General features: G+C 33.1%; 1 protein-coding gene across 1 annotated transcript in view; it reads right to left on the reverse strand.

The window, feature by feature from the left end:
• Positions 1-13,237: 13,237 nt before the first annotated feature.
• Znf804a (zinc finger protein 804A) overlaps positions 13,238-22,831 on the reverse strand; it is a 285,210-nt gene continuing 275,616 nt past the window's right edge. Inside the window, exons 3-4 of the mRNA XM_076866916.2 lie at positions 18,604-18,734; positions 13,238-16,481 (exon numbers count right to left, since the gene is read on the reverse strand). Of these exons, the coding sequence (XP_076723031.2) occupies positions 13,238-16,481; positions 18,604-18,734 (3,375 nt within the window). The remainder of the gene's footprint in view (positions 16,482-18,603; positions 18,735-22,831) is intronic.

Raw genomic sequence — 22,831 nt, forward strand, 5'->3', positions numbered from 1 at the left:
ACTGTTGGAGAAAGTGACTAAAAAATAAGAACAATGTGAACCAAGAATAAATGACATAAGCAATTTTATGACAAATCCTTTTGAATCGAAAGGAGAGAAGGGTCTGAGATTTTACCCTACTCAGCATGCCACAGATGCCTGGATTCTGACAGAAGTATGAAACTTTGATTCAAGATGAAGAGCAATATTTGTTGCTTGGATTTATCATCATTTTTGTACTGATTCTCTGAGCCTCAATTCTGCGAGGGCAATGTAAAAAAGGCCAGGTGACACCTGCACACAGTTAGTTGCATTAAGAAGAGGAACACTCATTTTACCACATGTGATTTAAAACATTTTTAAAATAATGGACAGTCAACATGCCTTCCTGGAGAGAGAAACTCTCTTCCAAGATTGTTCACTATTAAAACATTCTTGAAACATAAATTAGAGCAAAAAGCTTTCAGTGTCTCACACGGCACGCAGAAATCTGAGAGCCACATGGAGAGTTACCTCTTGACATCTACCGTATAAAATGTTTTCTGGGGACCTCCTTCTACGGTAGAATAATTTGTGGAAGCTTTTGAAAATAGAAGAAAATTTAAATAAATCCCATTTGAAAACAAAAGTGTTACGAGATTGTAATGATGTAAAAGTGTTAATGATAAGACAGTAGAAAGAAAAGCTAGTGTAGCAGATACTGGAATTCCCTGGCTTTTTTTTGTGATTTTATTTCTAAGGGCCTGCAATAGCAACTGTCTTCAGAGACCTTTCATTGGGATAGTGGTACCACTCACTTTTCTTACACTTGCAAAGAGTAGAAAGAAGCTGGGGGTTCATTCATGTTCTCAAGACTGCTCTGAGCCAGTGTTGATATATATTTGTGTTGAAAGCTCACAATGCTTCTAATCAAGGCTAATACTCAAATGGAACTTACAACTCCAAGTTCTTCTGAGGGGTCAGGCTAAAGTCACCTTCCTTGCAACTTTCCATAAATGACAACCTTCTTGATGTCTTCCATTCCCTTTCCTGTTTTTTTTTTTCTTCCTATTATCTTCTTAATATTTTCTGGGAGCATGTTTTTAGTAAGTCATTTGCACACAAAATGTCTATCTCCAATTCTGCTTGTGGTTAGTCATGCGAAGACAGGCAGGAAAGATTAATGAAAACAATCGCTAATCCTTATGAGTGCTTATAATATGCCAGCAGTGTGTCAGAATTTTATCTCATCCTAATAACAACACTATGAAATACTTATCATTATTATTCCATTTTACATATGGACAGCTGGGTTCAGAGAGGTTAACTGATTTATTTAGTACAATGGCTAGTAAATGTTCAGTCTGCAAATTAGCTTGTTTTCTGTTGCCCATCACATAATGCTACTGACTGGGTAAATTGCATAGAAAGAGGTCTATTTTAGTTCATCCTCTATGCGTGCTGGAATGAGGAGTGTTTTCTAGTGATTATCAGCTTTCCGGTAGAGTCCTGAGGTGGTACATGGCATCACATGGCAAAAAACAGGGAGGGTGTGTTTGTGTGTATGTGAGAGTGTGTAAATCTTCTGGTGTTTCCTCCTCTTCTTGTAAAGTCACCAAGATTCAAACATGGCGGTTCCACTCTGATGAACTTATCTCATCCTAATCAAATACAAAATTCCCCACCTCTAAACACACTAGTCAAATTAAGTTTCCACTCTCAGTATCTCACAGGAGGGGTTAAGTTTCATCACACAGAGTCTATGAGGACATATTCAAATCCCATCTGAATTATAGCATTATTCTCAGGCTGCCATACCCAACAATGTGGATGTGCCCCTAAATATAGATGGCAAGTTCTAAGGGAGATAAATCTCTTCTATTTCCTCACACACAGTTTAGGAACTTTGCTTCAATTTCTAATCTCTGAACTGCAGGCCACTGAGATAAGATATGCTGAAGTGTTCCCAAACACAGTCTTACCAAAGAAAGTATACATTTTCAGAGGCAAGGCTGACAGACTCAGTCTGTCTTAGTGTCTGGAGAATTACTTTATTTCAATGGAATTTTTGTTTAATTTCAGCTCACTGTTCTAATTGATACAGAAGCCAATTTCTTGATATATTTGTATCATCCTCAAATAACTAAAATTACTTTATTGATTTATGAATGAATGAATCTTATAGGTTCTCTTTACTCTGAGGACAGGAACAGAAGAAACACAAATCTAGTGCTACTGCAACCATTCCACAAAGGGTTAGAAAGTGCAAAGTGCTTCGTTGCATCTCATGACTAACAATATTTATGTAAAATTAAAATTATTTTTAATAAAAGAATCAATTTCAAATGATTTTATAACATAAAAGTGTTTTAAATTTTAGGTCACTAATTAAAAAAAAAATCAAAATTGCAACAAGAACACAGGTAAAAATTGAAAGTTCTTGTTTTCTAAGAAATATGGTAGAAACTTAATCCTGCCACAGGAATCTGGCTTATTATTATCATTGGTCAATAAATAGTAAAGGAAATTTTTTAGTTATCATTAAATGGAATATGTTATAGAAAACTGAAAATGAAAAAAAGGATTTTGCTTTATAGATCATGACTGATTTTAGTCTAACAGATGATCTCAATTGAGTAATCTTAAGTGATAAAGGGTCTATAATATTGATTCTCATAATATGCTACTATGCATAATAATTTTAGTACATTGAAATTTAGGTTCTATGTGAATTGTAGAATAAGAGCTATTCATCTAAATTTTAAATATAGAACTTTAAAAAATTCTCAGATTTTCTTGTGTTTATTTGCATATTATTCAAATAATGTTTTTGTATATGAATATTTTATAGTTCTATTCTCAGGTTTTCTTAGATGAGGCTCTTTCCTCACATTCAACTATAATCTAAAAAGAAAAGTGATACAAAGAAAAAATATTCAAAAAATTACCTTTGTTTTGACAAAAAATTTCCCTTAAATTCACTGAACTTGAAAGACACTAATGTACAACATCAAACTGCATTATAGTATTTGAGTACAGAGGATCCTCCAAGTATATGTTCAAAAGACTTAATTAGCATGTGTAAGATCTAAGTTGCACAAAAACATAGATGGCTTTGCATCTAGTCAAATCTTTCTTTATTTTAACTGAGTCCTTGGACATCATTTTAAAATTTAAAACTTTTTTTGTTCGCTTTACAAACATAATTCCACTTCTTTTTGCCTCAATATAAATTCTAAAATGGTTTGCATATGCTTTCTTGCTCACAAATTCTCCTTTAAACTCAATGTAACATTAACATCACTGCTAGGTCTTCCCTAGGTTTTTTTTTTTTTTTTGTATTGGGGGTTAAACTCAGAGACACCACTGAGCCACATCCCAAGGCCTATTTTGTATTTTATTTACAGACAGGGTCTCATTGAGCTTCTTAGCACCTCTCCATTGCTAGGCTGGCTTTGAACTCTCCTTCTTTCTATCTCAGCTTTAATAGCCTCTGGGGTTACAGGCATGTACCACTAAACCTAACTATTCTAGGCCTTCCCTTCTATGAAAATAACTCATCAGCAATTACAGGTAATAGTATGAAAATGCATGATTTGTATTTATCTGACTAACAATATTAGTAAATCTTAACATATGCTTTTATTTATAATTATTTCTTGGAATTATATCCATTTTGCCATAATTCTCTAGTTTACACACTTGTTCTATGAAAACTCCTCTGTGTTTTTTTATTAGTTTCTTCTTTCTAAGATTAAATGTTGGTTGTTATATCCAGAATCCACTTCTCTCTTGATTCTGTATATTTTCCCAGGGGGAAATCTCAGGTCTTCCAACACCTGGATCATATAATGAGCAGGTTGATAATTACAAAATATTTTTTAGTACATACCCATTTTGAATTTTAGACCTAGCTGAGTTGGGTGGCACATGTCTATAAGTATGTGTTATATAAGAAAAGAAGGCCAATAATTTAAAAAGTTAAAACACAAATTCAAAGCAAAAGAGACAGACCTGTAACACAATGTTGGTGAAATGCACATAAAATACAAGAAGATAATGTGAATTAATATATGGTGCTTGAACTGTGGCTGTGTGCTTTCTCATTTTAATCAAATATTGACAGCAAATTAGACTTCTTGTTTCAGAAGAGACCGTTTCTACTCCCTATGGAACAGTTTTATAAGAGTGCTCTATTTGTATATAATCCAGGCACCTCAAATGTTTCTTTTAATAATCTTATTGTATTGAGATTATTGTACATTCACATGCATTTGTAAGAAATAATATGCAGATATCCTATGTACTCTTTGCTCACTTTTCCCCACCATGTTGCATACTGACTTCCATTTCTGTCTTAAGTCATTCCATTAATTGCAAAACACCACATAGATCTTATTACTCTGGCCAAAATCCTAAATTTATCTCCCTATCCCTCTTCCAAAACTTCTCCTATAAAGTCAACTCCTATGTATGTTTACATTATTTTACCTTTAGATAATCTAATGATTTTTCATCCTAATTGTTAGTTACTGCTTAAAATTTTCATCAACACTCACTGAGAAATGCACACATTAATCTACTCTTTCTTTTTTCATCCTAGTGATATTTCTAATCAGCTCCTCTGATAGGGGATGTTCACCTCATTATGTAAAAATTGTCAATGACTAGCATCTTACCCAAAAAGACAGAATGAGCTCACTTTTATCCTACTTATCTCTTGGTCTGATACATATTGGACATGAATGATCATAAGAGACAGCTCTGCCTAAAGAAATTATTAAATTAACTGGATGCCTATAAGATTAAATTACCTTATGATATTATCAGGCACGCTTTATATCTTTCCTCTCACTGCTAATCAAAACATGGAGAAATGAATTTGAATAATCGTGTGTTCAATAATTCGTAAAGTAGTTATGGAGTAAATATGTTTGCTTTCTTTATTTTCAAAAATCTAAGAAAACATGATATTTAGTAATAGTATGGAAAGGGGAGAGGTCTAACAGTTTTCTGTGCTGTTACAGATTATTTAAAAAACAAACAAACAAAAAAAACAACTATTTCAGACTATGGTGGACTTGAGAGTACAGTCCACTGTACCTCTTGCCTGAGTCTGTATACACACAAAGGGGAACATGCTGTTAAGAACACAATGTCCAAGAATTTCAGTCAGAATCATCAGGAAGTCCTTGGGAGGCGTGTGTGTACAGCTGTATGAGTGTGTGTGTGTGTGTGTGTGTGTGTGTGTGTGTGCATGTGTGTGTTTACAAAGTTTTTCCAGAGGGAACAAGTTATCCTGGTCACTGTGAAGTCTGGATGAATGTGTGTAGCTTTGGACTCATGGAAATGGAAGTAGTAAAAACCAACAGGCAGCCTGCCTAACCCCCTTGTGTACTAACCTAACCCTAACTGGATGATTCAGGTTTCAAATTTTATTATTTGTTGAAATAATTATTTATCAAAATACGAAGAAAATTTGAAGACAACTTGAGAAGGTTGCAACATAACTGAGGGCAAGTGGCCGGGTTAGGAACTAAAACTATCTCCTTGCAAATGGCTGTGTATATTACCAGAGAAAGTTCGAAGTACTCAGTGCCTGATTTTAACATTTACACTCACCCTTTATAATCACTCCTCCTCCCTCAAATTGCCCCCAGCTGGTCTGTAAAGTCACATTCTTTTTTTTTGGAGGTCATTACAGGCAAGGTGGCATAGAAGTAATGTGACCTCTTTATTGATTGTGAAGACAGACAGCATCATTGCCAAGATAACAGTATCTACCAGTTGCAGGCAATTACTAGCAAGCAGAACAGTGAACACTGGTTCTTGGGACAAAAGGGAAAGAGTATTCAGCACTGCAAAGGAACTTCCACGCAACCAACTCATAAATAAATGTTTTAAAAAATCATTTTCTGTCACTGAATTCAAAGTTGTAGTTGAATTTAAGTGTAAATTAGTGTGTAAAAATAATATATCATTTTTTTCATGTAGAAAATTTTATTTTATACTCTGTCTTAAAATCTATATTCATAGTCAAATTTTAAATATTTTTTACTCTTAGTAAACTGTCATTTGACTCAAAATGGATAAACCAGCTCTTAGTATCAATGGGTACTGAAATAGCTTGTCAGTATAACTACAGTGAACTTTAATTGCTACATCTAACTGTAGATACATTTGCTTACATTTGTCCACAAGCAAATGCATTTATGTACAGTCCATTCTGTGCTGACACATTAAGGCTAAAATGTCCATATGAAATAATACTGTTATATCATCTGAATCATGGAAAAGCATTCTGATTGTCTATTTTGCAAATAAATCTTTGTTTAACAATTAAAAAGAATAGTGCAAAGTAGTGTTATACAATAGCACAACAAATTAGAAAGTGATAATTAAAACTTGGATACTAGGAAAGTCAATGGTAATTATTAATGTTTAAAATGAATTTAAAATACTAGTTTATGTTTCATGCTATCTATAAATGGTATGAATTTATTTACCAAGGTCAGGTTCTGGACAGATGCAGTGTAGGACAGAAGACAAAAAGATTTTTCATCTCTATAGAATACACTAATGTTTCTATCATTTTTGTTCTAAGTACAGCTGTTCTTGAAATGGGCAGCTATTTAGTGAAACCTATAATCTCTTTTAGGCTTATCATTTTAATGTGAAGATTGATTCCCTGCCAACTCACATAAGTTAAAGTAATAGCCACTTGTAAAATCATTGGATTAAAAAATAAGCTGAATAAGGTAAGAAGATTAGTTGAAACCCAAGGCATTAATTTCAAACTTAGTTGTTTTTAAAATGTATAGGAATATTAATATAAGATTCAAAATTAAGGGCACTCAAATATGGGAATTTAAAATATTCATTCTTTTTGCATTTAAGATGTTGTAACTCATGACAGTTCAAATTAGAGATACAATAAGAATTTGCTAAAAATGGGCTGGGATTGTGGCTCAGCGGTAGAGCGCTCGCCTAGCATGGGTGGGATGGCGTTTCAATCCTCAGCACCACATTAAAAAAAATTTGCTAAAAATAGGGAGAGGTGTAATAGAAGACAGTAAGTACCCAAGCAGCTGTATAATGAACTCAGATACAGTTGTAAGATTCAGCAAGTACAAATAAAAGGATCAAAAGGGGTGGCAAATTTAGGTAACAGCAAGAGGTCAGATCTACTGGGGCAACAAAACCAGGGCAAACCAGGCAGCAGGTGAATTCTGCACATGAAGAGGGAATAAGCAGGTTGGCTCAGGGACTTTAGCAATGACTAAGTTTTTTCCATTAAAGCCCAGTCATTGAACTAGCCCAGAGAAGCAAGACAAAAATGAATTATGTTGTACACTCTCATACAAATTTTGTCTCTAGTTTACTATGTTGTAGTTCCTGTACGGCATGATATAAATTCAGGTTTGGTTGGTTGCTGATTATGAAAATTGAACACTAAAGAGAAGCAAACATATTTGGAGAGTTAATGAAGAGTTAATGTTAGGCTTCTCATCACAATTCCTTTCATAATATGTGGGCATTTCCCAAAGAATTTGTTTCATGCTTACAGTATTGAAAAACATACAAAAGAATGAAAAAATTAATAATCAATGAAATTATTAAGATAGTCTTAATAACAATGAATAATAACTAGATATAAAATGTGACAGTAGTAAACAGAATTTTTTAGTTAAATTGAAATATGACAAAATGTGTTTTTAAAAATGTAAAATATGCTACATAATATTCTCTATAGAGTAAAGATGGTAAAGTAATAAAAATCATACTATGTTAGGAAGTAATTTACAAAAAAAAAAAAAACAAAAAACAGGTAAAACCACTATTTTAAGAAGGAAAATATTAGGTGTTATGATTTGGATATGAAGTGTCCCCCCAATGCTCCTGTGTTAATGCAGAAATATCCAGAGGTGAAATAATTAGATTATGAGAGTTGTACCCTATTCTGTCTATCTCAGTTTGAATGGAGTGATAGGGTGATAAGGGTAGGCAGGTGAGGTTTGGCTGGTGGAGGGCCACTGGCATGTGCTCTGGAAGGGGCCCCTTCCCCTTTCTCTCTCTCTGCTTCCTGGTTACCATGGGATGAGCAGCAATCCTCCACCATACCACCACTCCCTTCTACCATGATATACTGCCTCTCTTGGGCCTAAAGCAGTGGGCTCAGATGACCATGGACTAAAGCTCTAGAACCTGAAGCCAAAATAAACTCTCCCTCCTCTAAATGTGCTTATCAGGTATTCAGGTCACAGTAACAAAAAAACAAAACAAAACATTAACACATTAAGTAAATATGTAGACATATATATTCAAACTATTACCACAAAAAGATCCAATCAAACACATCTTTTGGTTATTTATAAGTAAGGATCTAAGAAATAAAAAGGCAATAATAACTGGTTATTAAGGCAGCTGCTATTCTACAAAATGCCTGTGCAAATAAGTAAAAAGATCTTGCTCTGGGCATTGGATTCAACAAACAATTGTGCCTTTGTGAAAAGAAAAATGTTGTCTCTTCCTCTGTGACAACATAGTCAGTCTCTGATGGAGAGAAGTGCTTACAATCCACAAGGACAGTAGATGGTGGCCTTCATTTTAACCATACTCAACACTTTGGAACAAGCTGCAGAGTACATACTGCTGCCTTTATAGCAGGACTGTGGACCTCAACTTATGACATAAGTCTCAAGACTTCATTCAGTTTTATATACAAGAATGCAAATAGCTTAAGGGAAGCTTCTTGGGGGCAACATTGTCTTCCAAGGATAGAGAGGTGACAATGGCTTTGCCAGGCAAGAAATTAGAGGTGGGGCAGAAAGACAAGAGGATGAAGCATGGAGAACCCAGGACAGTGAGGAAATATCAATGGTGAACAGAAATTCAATATATATTTAGCTATTTATTAATTAAATAGCAAAAATGGTATAAATAAATATAAAATTCTGCATGTTTGCTACTCTTTATCTCCTTCAGTTATGAATAGCAGTTGTGCTCTATTCATCATTCTAGCCCTAAAAGCTGGTTTAGTGTCTAATGTATAAATCCAATGTATGGTGACAGGCACTAACAGGGAGATTAAAAAATGAAAGTTTAGATAGATGATAGATAAACACATAGGTAAATTGGTAGATAAGCAGACAAAGTGTGAGAGAGATGCAGTTAGGTTTTGCCTTCTCCCTAGGACAGGGGAAAGGTTCAAGTTATTCTTTGATTTTATTTCTGGAGTTCTATTTTAAATACTTCAAAATTTCATTAGAAAATAAGTTCATTGTGCTTAGAAGCTTTTTGAAGCCTTGAGTTATTGGAAAATCAGATTTTAATTTAGGTTAATTTAGGACTAGTTTAGTACAGAAATGGATAACAGTTCTGGAAGTTATCTGCATAGATTTTAATTATATTTTTCCCAACTTATTTTATTCCTTCATTCAATAAACTTTTACTGAGTTTCACTATGTGTCACATACTACATTGACTCAAGGAGCTCTTAATCTAGTGAATGAGACATATGGGACAATATTTCGACACAGAGAATATTTTATAGCAAAATTTGTGCACAGCATGTCATATGAAGATAAATTATGGAAAGCTATCTTATCTGAGAAGGGGGAACTTGGGGGACAGAATTCCTAAAAGAAACCTACAATCTAGTTGAGTTTTGGCTCATTCAAGTGGAAAAAAGGTTTGGAAAGGAAGGCTTTGAGGATAATAGAACATGCTCTAGCAAGCTCAAAGAGGATTAGAACTACATACATTAGAATGGGTGACCCATCAAGCTGATGGAGGCTGGCATCTACTTCATCACAGATTTTCTGTGACATGCTCAGGACTTTGGTATTTATCTTGAAAATAACATAATTCATAGTAGGTTTTAAAGTGGGGGACCTGTCATATTAAGATTATATTTTTACAATTATGGCCCTGGCAGCAGTGAGGAAGATGACTTACAAAGATGGGGTATTGGAGAGAATGAAGACTTGAATTTAAAACAGCATTCTTTATGAACTACTAGGAGAAGAACTGTAGAAAGAATGCAGTTGAAAAAAGTGGAACTAGTGGGAAAGGATTTTAAGAAATCAGAGCCAAAATGTTTCAAGTATTTTTTTTTAATGTGGGCATAAAACCTTGTTTTCTGAATTGAATAATAGATTTTATTATAAAGTTATGCACAGAACAAATAACAGGTTTTAGTGGTACTTATAAAGTCAGAAGGTGATTTTGAGCTCTAAGCACAAAGTAATTTTAAGATATTCGAGTTGAGATGTCATGAGAACTGTTAAATGTAGCTATTTCAACCCATAAAAGAACCTGGAGAAAATACATCACTGACATATGCATAATAGATGAAATTATGAATGTTCCCTACCTATTATCTAAAGTCAACGTTTTTGTTAGTTGCATACAGTTACTTTTCATATTCATATTTTATTCTATATTCCAATTTGTTTTTGTTCTTCTGTCTACATTGTAACACATGCTATAGTAATGTCTGGAACTAGAAGACTAAAGATGTGTGACAATCATTTAAATATACCTGGCTTATAGGTTATATAATAATTTATGCCTGGAAAGTACTAGTATATTAGGTTTCAGATATAACTTATGGAGAAGCCATCAGCCTGTGTCCCAATGAGCTTCCAGAATATGCCCTACTGCTTTGACTCCTGCTGCCACTAATGTGCTTGACCAGTGGTCCTCTAACAGCCCAGTTTTCTGATGACTCTTTCCTGACCCCCCTATTCATGATTGTGTTCATTGTTGGCCTGTAGCTCATTGACCTAATTCCCATGATTCTGGGATTAGTGTTATCAGAATAGATGAATAAGTGCTTCATCATCCATTCATTTTGAGTTTCTAACACATAGGGAATGTCCAGACCATGTGAATAATATGTTAGGAAGGTGTAAAATATCTAGAAAAATTTATGACCAGAATGGCTTTGATAATTAACTATGATTCAAGTTTCTTGTTCAGACATTGATATCCATGAGGAAACAATTACTTTATCTAATAAGCTCAGTTTCAATTAATTTTAACTAAGAACTTTCCTCCTCATAGTTTCTAGATATTTCCATTGTATAACTTGAAATCAAACATATTATGTTACAACTAAAAAGTGAAGCATATCTAGCCATATTATTTGATAGCAACAAAAAATAAGTTATCGACATAATTTGAGGGGAAAAATAATAATAGAGAGAAAAATGAGAAAACACAACATATACCCAAATGATGTCTACAATGAAATTAAAAAGAAAATAGATAAAGAAAAAAATTATAGGATAAAAATAAGAGATAAGAAATGAACAATCAGGATAATAGTCAGAAGATGATGAAAAAAAAAGAGGAAATCTGCATATTTTAAATGTAGTATCTTGGTTTGATTTTTTAATGGCAGAAAGAACAATTCTGCTTTGACAGATTAAAAACAAACTGGGTCAGCATTTCCCAGTAGATATTCCTTCTACTTTATCTTCAAAGAAAATTTCAAATATTGTGCTTGAGGAAAAATTATCTGTTCCAATTTAAGTTCCCATTTTTGGAACGTATTATCATAAAGCACTTGAATTACTTCCTTACTATTTTTATCTTCTTATTTATCAATCATAAACTGGTGAATTCAGTCTTTCACAAGCATTTTTCAAAAGAATATATAAATCAATTATCATTATGACAGATTATCATGAAAGTAAATGGCCCAGATTTTCTCCCTATCTTCTGCTAAAATGAAATTCAATACTGAGTTTTATGATATGAAATATAATTTTATGTCCTAAATTATTAATATATTTCATTTCATATAGATTAATGTTTCCTCATAATGAAATAACATTTCCTCAGATCAACTCCATTACAAAATTGCTCTTCCTTACAAGGAGCTCTCTTGAGCTACCTAATGTTCATTACCCAGCTACTCTAATTCTCTAACATTTGCACCTCATGAGGTGATCCCATTCAAGAAGGGATGGAGATTTTTGTTTTATGGAATTGCATGGTCTGGAAAAGGCAAATAATAGTAATGTCCTTAGGAATAGTGTAATATTTCCTGATTTTCTATTGAAAAATTATTAAAGTGTTGAGCAATTGAATAACGAATACTGCAGAAATAATGAAGCAGGATTTGGAAAGTTGATGAAAATTCTAATTATTCTTGGCTGATTTGGAAATGGGATTAAAACACAAGCTGTAGAAAGATTTGCAGAAGGAAAGATTATTTTTTTTCCTCTATTCCACTTCCAGATTCCCAATTAAGAGCATATCAAATATATATTATGATATGTCATTCTATTCAGGATGTTATGTAATAAATAGTAAATTGTTAAAATTGAAACAATCCATGCAGTATTCTCATGTCTCCTGTTACATTTGAAAATGAGCATGATATGTTTGAGAATTTTAATATTCAAAATGTTATATGCACACTTATTTGGTTATTTGCCACTTCTATATGAGAATTCCTGGGTGGATACAACCTATTTTGCAAGTTTTTGAATTATTATCCTTTCAAATACTAATATTACCTGAGCATATATTTTCATGGCTTATTGTCTAATTAGAGGGCCAAGAAATATAGCACATTATAAAAAATATCAGAACAAAGAGAAAAACAAGGGGACCCTCTTTTGTACTTAATCAGATAGATGGTGACATCCAAGAACTGGATGTCAAGAATTGACAGAGCTCCAAAGATATTTTGTTGGGCCTTGGAGATTCAGTGATGTAACTGGACTGAAGAAACAATGTAAATAGACTACAACCTGTTACACTCTGAAAATAGTGAAAACCACCTAAAAACCAAAGTTGGATTTACTTAAATAGTTAACAAAAATTTATTGCAAGAGTATTTTTCACTGAATTTACAGTTTCAAGGAACATGGTACAAAACATAGTGCCATCAGCTTTGTCTAAACGTTAAATAGGTGCAAATACACAAAGATTAGAAATAAAAACTGGAGAGCATACTTTATAACATAAATTACAGTACTATAAATATATTTTATGTACATTATACATACTCTTAAGACATCATTTTAATATACAGCATATATTGTATTGATTTTCAAACTATTCAGTGCTTTAATAATGTTATATATCAGAAACTTAAGAATTTATTTGCATCATTACACTTACAGTAAATGAATTGAAATCAATAAGGCCATATTTTGGCCAGGTTTTTTCATCAGTTATACATCCAATTATTCATTGAGATGAATTCCCACGCATATAGCCATGGTTTTAATGTATTTTCTTTTCCTGTTTATGGTAATGACTAGAAGAGGGGTTGCAGAGGGATAACAGTTGGGTGTGGGGAAAGCAGTGAAGGAAAGAGCGCATGAGGCAAAGGCGGGAAAGCCAGATGGCTAGGATGAAGAACTGAAGCTGGAATGATTGGCATCTGAGGAGGAGCAACAAAAGTTGGCTGGTTCCCAGGACAAAGCCTGGGTCCTACTGTTCCTACTGAGATCTGAGGTATAGATGTTCTGGCGAGAGCTGGGACTTGGGAAAGAAACTGTTGATGTGGTTGAAGCACTTTAAAGGTTCCTGCAGCTGCAGCAGCAGCGGCAGCTGCAGCAGCTGCAGCATGCTGCTGCAAAACAGTGTGATGGATTGTGGTTACAGAGGTAGAACATAAGGGCTGCTGCAAAGGCAAAGGCTGCAGAGGTGTGCTCGGGGGAGGGAGAGGAGCTGGAGGAAAAGTAAATTTGACCTTGTTGGCCAGCATGTTTGGCTGTATAATGTGCTGGTAGACCTCACAGGGTAGATTTTTGAATTTGTCATGGTTTTCTAGTGGGATCAATAATGCTTGTTCTGGTAAAGCTAATGGAGCCAGGATTTGCTCTGTTGTTACAAAGGTATGACCATTGACATGTGCTTCCTTGAATGGTAGTGGTGGTTGTGTGTTAAGTATTCCTGAATTATAACACAGCCACTCTGTTGATGCCTCATTCATTTTTCCTTGTGGAAGGGCCTCAGCCAATTCATAATGACAAAGGTATGATTTAGGCTGTGACTGTCTAAAGTTCCTTTCGATATTAGGCACCTTGAAAGGAATTTGCTTTTCATTAATATTTGTAGTCTCACTTCTTTCTTTGTGTTCAGGCAAAGCATTGCCAATTGCTTCTTTCGTTGGGGCACTATCTACATAGACAGATGTGGTAGGAGCATTGGAAACCCCTGACAGTTCAATAGAAGTGGCCTCTGCTACTAACCGCTCAGTTTCATCATTGCTTTCAGAAGGCAAGAGATTGCTAGGATGCAAAATCAATTTGTTTGTTCCTTGGTCTGGTTGTTCTGAGTTCCTTTCAATATTTGCAACTTCTTGTGGTTTTATTTCTTCATTTTTCCCCTCACTCATTATCCCATCTGGATGACTTAAAGAAGAGCTTCTTTTCATGGAATTATCTGTATTTTCTTTGATTTCTAAAGGTTCACCTCCAGTATATAATCTGCTTCTTTTTCTCCTTCTTTTCTTTTTAGGCTTACAGGGAGCAACTGAAGCTCTTGCTGGCTTCAAAAATTCTTCTGGTAAATAATTCTGTCGATTTAAACTTTCATCTGAAGAATAACAGTACGAATGTTGTCTACGTTTTCGATGGAATCTTTCTGATTCATTCATGAGAGAATTGTAACCTCTCTTAACAGGCTGATTCTGACTCACGCACTCTGTGTTTTTCTGAAGAGCTATGCATCTGTGGTCCTGACTACAGCTTGACAGTCTGGATTTCCAACAGCAGTAAGTTCTGGAGTATGTTAAATTATGCTTCCCAGAGTATATCATTGTTGGATGCGATTGTCCTTTTAAAAGTATTGTGTTCTTTTTGCAGTGGTTTTTAGAACTGATGGTATCACTGTTACTATATTCGATATTCCAGGTTTTACACATTTCTTCATTTTCATTTAAGTATATAGATGATGACTTAGGCTTTTTTTCAGGTAACTTATGTGAGTCTAATAATTGCCCTGCAGCTAAATACTGTCTTTCTGAAATTGGTTCCAGTGGATTTTTCCTAGTTCTATCAGGATAACTACTTTCCATTTCCATTTTGCAGTGACTTTCTGATTCTTTGGTTTTCTGCCCATGATGATGCTGACATAACTTTCTCCTTTTTTTCTTTCTTTTACTTTTATGGAACCAATGTTCATGAGTATCTTTCAACCATATTTTATTGCATTTCTCATTCATAGTGTCATGCTTTATTTGATATCTAGTAAAATGATATTTTTCTGTTTTCCTTGTCCCACAGGAAATATTTTTAGACATCTGACCCATATTCTCACGTTTTCCAGACTCACAACTATTGGGAAGAGTATCATCAGCTAAAAGAGGAGTGACTTGTGTGTATTCAGTTTTGCTGTCACCAATTTCACAATCTGTGATTTTTTCTGTAAGCGATGTATCCTTGCAATCAGAAACTGATCTCTTGCAAAAGTCTTCTCCCTTCTGCTGAGAAGAAAGGTCATTTAAGGTTACCTTATTCTTATCTAGATTATTTTTTAATTTGGTGGACTTAAAGTCAAAACAGAGAGGATTGCAGCTATAAGAAATCGATGGCTCAGTATTTGTGTAAACCAGCATTTCTGATGGCCACTGAAGAACTGTTGATCCAAGTTTGTTGAGTACAGGTACAAAGGGCTCACATGGTCTCTTATATAGATCTACTTTTTTATGTAAGATTGTATTACCCTCTTCAGTATTTGAAGGGTCCAGTATCTCAGAACCATTTTTATTTTCAATTTCAATAGAGGGTGAATCATTATTCTTAATGTTTTCTTCTGTAATAGCTTGCACAGATATACAATCCTTAGACATTTCGAAAACTGTGGATTGATTTCCTAACAACTCAGAACTATTATCACTCACAGGTATGCCTTCATTAATACTAACATCTTCGGGTGATATTTGATCTGTTAATGGGACTGAATTTTGGCAATCTTCTGCATTGGAAGTAAAAGGGAGTTGAAGCTGGCAAAATGAAGGTAATAATAATGGGTCTTTTTCATTAGAAACTTCTTTCATCTCTTGAGTTTGAGCAATTTCTTTCTCAGTGCTCATTGCCTCTGGTGGATGAAAAGAGTTAGCTTTTTCCCCAGAACTCAAAAGCGCATCTGTTGGTGAAGATAGTTGAAGATGACAAGTGCTGGGGACAAATCTACTTTTTCTGCTAAATTCTTTCTCCACAGAGGCATCATCATTGTATTCAGAGAAGGCTGCAGCCGAGGACTCCAGCTTTACAGATGCTTTCTTTGGAAATGCAAAAGAGAAGCCCACTTTGTGTCTGTGAATTCCCTGGACTTGATCCCCAACTTGGTTATTTTTTGCTGTATAATTATTTGTGCTTTCTGAATCTGCAGCAACAGTGGTAACATCTTTAGTATTTTCTTCACTGTGGATCAAAGTATATTTGAAATCTTGCTGGTTGTTAGCTGAATCCACAACTCTTTGAGCAATTTCATTACAGTTTTCTTTCACAGTAACAGTTGTTGACTTGAACATGGGGCCACTTCCAGGAGCACTACAAAAAGAAACCAGATGTACATTAAATAGGACACTTCGAAGGAAAAACACTCAGACTCTTAAATCTTAGAAATGTCATTAAAATATATATAATTTTATTTTTAAATTATTGCAAGAATTATTTTCATATGCTACAATTGCTTTCCACACTGTCACATTAGCTCTTAGCTATTGGTTATTGTTTGGGATAACTAGGAAATACGTCTTATAAACTCTTACAGTAAAAAGAGCAATCTGTCAGACACTCCTGTGCTCTCAGAGCATTGCTTCTTGTCCAAGATTTCCCACCTCCACATCCTATTCAGTGACATTTTGGAGTGTTACAAAATTCCTTAAAGTAAAATTATTTTTAATTCATAAATAGTTGACTTTATTGATGTTATATAGTTGACTTTATTGATGTTATATGAAAAATATGAAAGAAATTGAAAAATCACACAATCATGACCTTAGAAATGCTGAGAATTTGATTTAACAATTCAGTTCAACAGCATTCACTCAGAGCCTACCATGGCCCAAGTGGTTTGCTTTCATGCAAAGATATCTAAAAAATAGTACTGTCTTAATGATAGCTTGTTGTTAGCTCAATATTAAAATTATCCTGAAATTGTAAGTTACATCATAGTATACAGTAATGCAGGACAAAAGACCACTTTTTAAAGATGTGAATTGTATTTATTTGGCATTACAGTATGCCATAAATAGTGAACAATGATTTAAAAAAATCTTTGTGGTCAGCACATAAATATTAGAAATCCTTCCATCTTGTGCAGAATCTTCCAGGCTATTTTAAAAATTTAGTTTTTTGGAAGTTATAAATGACTAAACATTTTTATTGGGATATTTTCTGTAATTACCAATATAATGTACTCTTCCTTATCTGCTAAAAGTAACAGCAGTAGCAGCTACTATTTGCACATCTTTAGAAGCACAGATTTAATGATAAAATTATGTCTGTTTGCAAATATTACTTCTAGAACATTAAGTCATATAAGTTCCATGGTTCTCTATAATATTTACTTCAAATGTTATGATTTTCCATTTATCCTCTCATAGATTAAAAACATATATCTGGTTAGTATATGTATATGTGTGTGTGTATATATATATATATATATATATATATATATGCACATATATATACATGTGTGTATGTGTATTAATAAATATATATTAGTAAAAGCTATCTGGTTAACTTATTATATATATATATATATGTAAAAAGCACATATTTGGTTAATATGTATATATATATACATGTGCCCATGTATGTAGGATTCATACAGGATTCTAAATATGTTCAAATTTTATTTTAATGATTTTTTTCTAAATCTGGCATGCCTAAAAATGTTTTGGTACATCAGCAAATTTCATAACACTATTCAGTATAAAATACATTTGCTATAAAATAACTTTGTTATAGACAGTAACAAGAGAAGTTTTATTTATCAGGAGGGGAAAAAAGTACACTTTTAAAAGTGGTCTTCTTTTAATAATATTGCCCTGGCTGGGATTGTGAGGTCTATATAATGATAGTTTTGACATCTAATAGTTGTTCACTGTGAGAAGCAGGCCAAAATTTAAGAGTTGCAAACTTCTAACAGTCCAGTTATAGTTTATTCACAGTGAAACTAATTTTGATCTGCTTTTGATGTGCAGAGCATCTTCCTGACCTTTTTTTTAAATGTCAAAGAATATTTCAAATAAAAGTTCTCCAAAATTTTGTTTAAAAAATAAAATCCTCCTAAAACTCCCTTTGCAAAAAAGGTCATAAGACAATCTCTTACTCTCTTCTTCAATCAAATGTTTTGAATTTTACCAAGAAATAGGATAGCTTTCAATCCAGATAGCTTAAATGGCAACATAATATGAATCTACTTTTTTATAAACTAAAATTATAGTAATTTTGGCATTTTTATCGAAATGTGCATTAAACAGGTGTTTGCATAAAATTCAAATTCAAATGAGTGTTTACAGCCTACAGAAGGTCATGAAAACATGTGTGTTTTATTCTGAGTACAGAAATAAATAGATTGTGCCCTTTATTTCTAACTCCCCCAAGTTTTTTTTTTTTTTTTGGTCATGTTTTAAGAAAACTTCACATTTCATTTCATACGCACCATACAGTTTCCTTTCTTAGCTCGGCCAGCTTGTGCAGGCGTTGGAGTGCCTTTTCCTGTTTTCTTTCATCTTTTCTGGATTTAGATGCTACATTTCGAGCAAATTCCCTTTGTTTCAGTTCTTTGAGCCTCTATTAAAAAAATGGAAATGATTAATAGTATTTGAGTCTATGGAAATTTTAAAGTTCTATTGCTGTTGGAATTTCCCAATGTAATATTTTTTGCCTCATCAAAGAAAAACAATAATCATCACAACCCATTTGTAACAAAAATATTTTCTTCCACCTTGGCTTGTGAAAGTGTACAAGCTTATTGCTACATTACAACAAAAAGTATATCTGTAGCTTAGGTAAATTTGAAATGTAATTTTCTTCTCTTCATATTGATTATTGTTTGCTAAGTTTCTCTGCCAAATTTAGATGAAGCATTTTATAGTCTTACAAACTCTTAAGTTTCATACAACTTCAATTCACTGTATATTTCAGTTATATATAATACAATCCCTTATATTTTGATGTGCTCTATACTAAAAAGTCATCTGGTCCTTCTCATATTTTCTAAGATTGAATGTCTTATATTAGTTCATAACGCAAATTACGATATGATATAAACAAGTACCTTCTCTCAAATATCAGACACATTTCCAAAATAACTCAAGACCTTGGAGGAAAATTAATATTGTTTTCTAATGGTTCTTGTTCCCTTGGACAGTGTTCTTCATCTATATTAAAGGAGCTTATTTTCTTTGTTGAATGTTAGAAAAAGAGCATACAGAGTTGAACACAGTTGATAGACAGACATATATGTAGTATGATTTAAGGGAAATCAAAGTGGTCTTCCACCCCAAATATTTTCACTATGATCTTTCATGGAGATGATGTACAGTTTTTAAAATTATTAAAGGAGTATTTTTCCCTGTTGTTTTATGTTGCTATGTTAATTGTGATATGTCAGTCTAAGACCAGCATTCTAAGAAAATTAAAAAATACACTTGTCACATTTTGATGAAATTATGAATAAAGTTTTAATAAATGTCTTGTACATATACACTGATGTGTATCAGGGTCTTAGAATAATGCCACATATATATAAAAATGCCTATACAATAAATATTTGTTATTAAGTGAATTTATTATATCCTCGAAATTAGAAATTTTCTTTTAATCTTAAGAAAAAGATAGTCATTCTGATTAAATAACATTAGACTCCTGGTGATCCTGGATTATAACTGGATTCTGACTGTACCACTTACATAGAGCATAAACGCAACTTCAGTTTCAAATAATTTATAATTTTTAAATTTATATAAGATACATGTGTATATATATTTAAGTATCTATTATTTATCTACATCTGTGTGATTATTGTTGAATTATTTTTAATTATACAAAGTTAATTTTGAGACTTTACATTCATTTACACTGACACATCAGTACAAAAGGAGTTTTTGCAAAGTAGAATTTGACAAAGGATAAACCATGTCATAAAAGTATAAATTGAACAAATATGTCATATAAAGTAGAACATTGATATCATTATATCAATGTGACTAATAAAACTAGCTACAACTTTATAATGTACATAAATTATTTTTATCTTAAAACCAGATCTGGAATTAAAGCATAATAACTCAAGAAAAGTTTACTTCTCAGTTTTAAGAATTTATAGTTTGGGTCATTTATATTTGTTTAAAACTTTACATAGACTCAATAAACAATTATTGAGCACTAGCAACAGTTACTCTGTTAAATGTTTAGGATTTTTTAAATAATATTTTTATTACCATAGAATATGTCTTTAAAAGTACCTGAGGGCAAGTGTGTGAATGTGTTTATGTACATGATGCAGAGATAAGAAGAGATCATACCCTGAAAATGTTAGCAATCCCTTTTTGGGATATTCTTACAGTGTTACTGTGCCTAAAAACAGACAGGCATGTCCTAAAAATAACAAGGAGGGCTACTAAGGAAAGGTGACTCCTGAGTTCTATCTTGAACAATTTGCAACAATAGCCTGAGGAAGAAAGGTTAGACATTGGAGATGGAAGGGTATTACTAGGAAAAATAAACTGTTTTGTACAAACAGAAACAAGAACATGCATTTTCTAAAACATATCTATGTAGGGAAATATGGCTAGAGTGGGGTATATGTGCAGAAGTGATAAGAATGGATAAATAATTGTCTAGTCAAATCATGGGAGATCTTATTTGTTATATGTTTCTATTATATTTCCTTTACTGAGAAATACTCTCTGTCATTGCATGAAATAGATATCCAATCAAGAGGGGTGACTAATTTGGTTGCTAGAAAGGGGATACTAAAGGAGAATTGTGAAAGGAAATAGAGACTAGGTTTACTAAAATAAGTACTTAAAAGAATTAGAGTGCTAAGAGGTACAGGGTCAAAAAGTTGCAATACTAATGGAAGAGTGAATCAACAAAGAATCTTTTATAAAATGGTATTTTATTGGGAAGCTGCAAGCAACAAACAAGGAAGGTAGACTTTAGAGTTTTTAATAAAAGTTAATTTCATATATGTGTATATATATATACATATATGTATATATATATACACACACACATATATACATGTATAATAAATAAGATACATGTAATAATAGAATGTTAAATTTAGTGGGTTTACATTTTATCAATAAAAGTACAATGTTTCTAATGAAAAGCAAAGCTTCCATTCTGAAGCAATTATACGAAGTGCCAAGACTTTTATGAATTACACTTTCAAATTAATCACTGTGATTTAAATTAATCTAGTTGCATTGACACAGTGATGACTATCAGGGTGCCATTTTGAAATGTCAATACTGTTATCTTAGCATTAGTATGATTGGCTTATAGACATAACTGAGGCCTCTGCCCAAATGCTGATTTTGAAAATGGTGTGTGTTTAAAGTGTTAGTGTGTCAGGATTGCAGAGCTTGTCCAGAAGTGCAGAGCTACACCCACTTGATACTGCTAATCTTTATCATATCTAGACACATACTTCTCTGAACTTGACACTTCTTGATATTAGGATTAATCAGCTCATGTGACATTTTGGTAATATTCAATTGCAGAGCTTACAGACCTGAACAAACAATTTGGAGAGAGTTATGGTCATAATTTGCCAGCGTTGATATACTCTCATATAAGTTTTTATAGCAAAACCAAAATCCAAATCATATTTTATATAGAGATTAATTCTGAAATACACATAATAGAAACTAAATAAATTCTTTTAAGAATTCTAAATGGAAATAGTATAATTTAAGTTTAATGCAAATAAATACATAAGACAATACCCATGAGGTTTATGGAGTGAGGTCCATGGAAATATCAATATTTCAAAAAGTTCCCCAGCAATTTATTGAAAATAACTCAAAAGAAATTCTTAGTGATATATATCAAGACAGGAATCTCAGTTAAGTAGAATTTTAAAATAAGAAAAATTATTGAAAAGAAATCATGTGAAGAAATAGTCTAAGTATCCTACTCCAAAACAAAGTGTAATGAACCATGACATATAATTTAATATATGTATTGTAAATATTCAATGAGAAAATGGCAAAGCATAGTAGATCAATATTCTTTGATATGATATCTTCTCAGAGGGCCTACTCTATTTTTTCCCTGAGTTACTAGGATTGGTTCTTTTTTTAATTATTTTTTTATAATTTTTTTTTTGAGAGAGAGAGAGAGAGAGAGAGAGAGAGAGAGAGAGAATTTTTAATATTTATTTTTTAGTTTTTGGCAGACACAACATAATTGTTTGTATGTGGTGCTGAGGTTCGAACCCGGGCCGCATGCATGCATGCCAGGTGAGCGCGCTACCACTTGAGCCACATCCCCAGGCCCACGATTGGTTCTTTAGAGAGCCTAAGGTCACCAGGGCAACACAGGATAAGTCAACATTAGTCCTCAAATATGTTCTCAGCAAACCCAGGAAGTGGAAGTGTTGTGAAGATCCTGGTCTCAGGGTAGCAGATAAAGTTGAGAGACTGACCAAAATGTTATTCAATGCAAGGAGAAAGAGTGAAGGTGAGCAGTAGCATAGATTCCAACCAACAAACGAGAAAACATAAAACTTTATGTTAGATCACCTGTTTGTGCTTAAACAATCAAGTCAACCATGTTGTGTTAAAATCACAAACCAAACTTCCATAAACATTCTTGTATTTATACTTTTTAATCCTGCCCAGTCACAAGACAGGTTCCTACAAGTAAAAATTCTG

The sequence above is a fragment of the Callospermophilus lateralis genome, chromosome 9 (genome assembly GCF_048772815.1).
Source record: "Callospermophilus lateralis isolate mCalLat2 chromosome 9, mCalLat2.hap1, whole genome shotgun sequence".
In the NCBI taxonomy this organism is placed as follows: Eukaryota; Metazoa; Chordata; class Mammalia; order Rodentia; family Sciuridae; genus Callospermophilus; species Callospermophilus lateralis.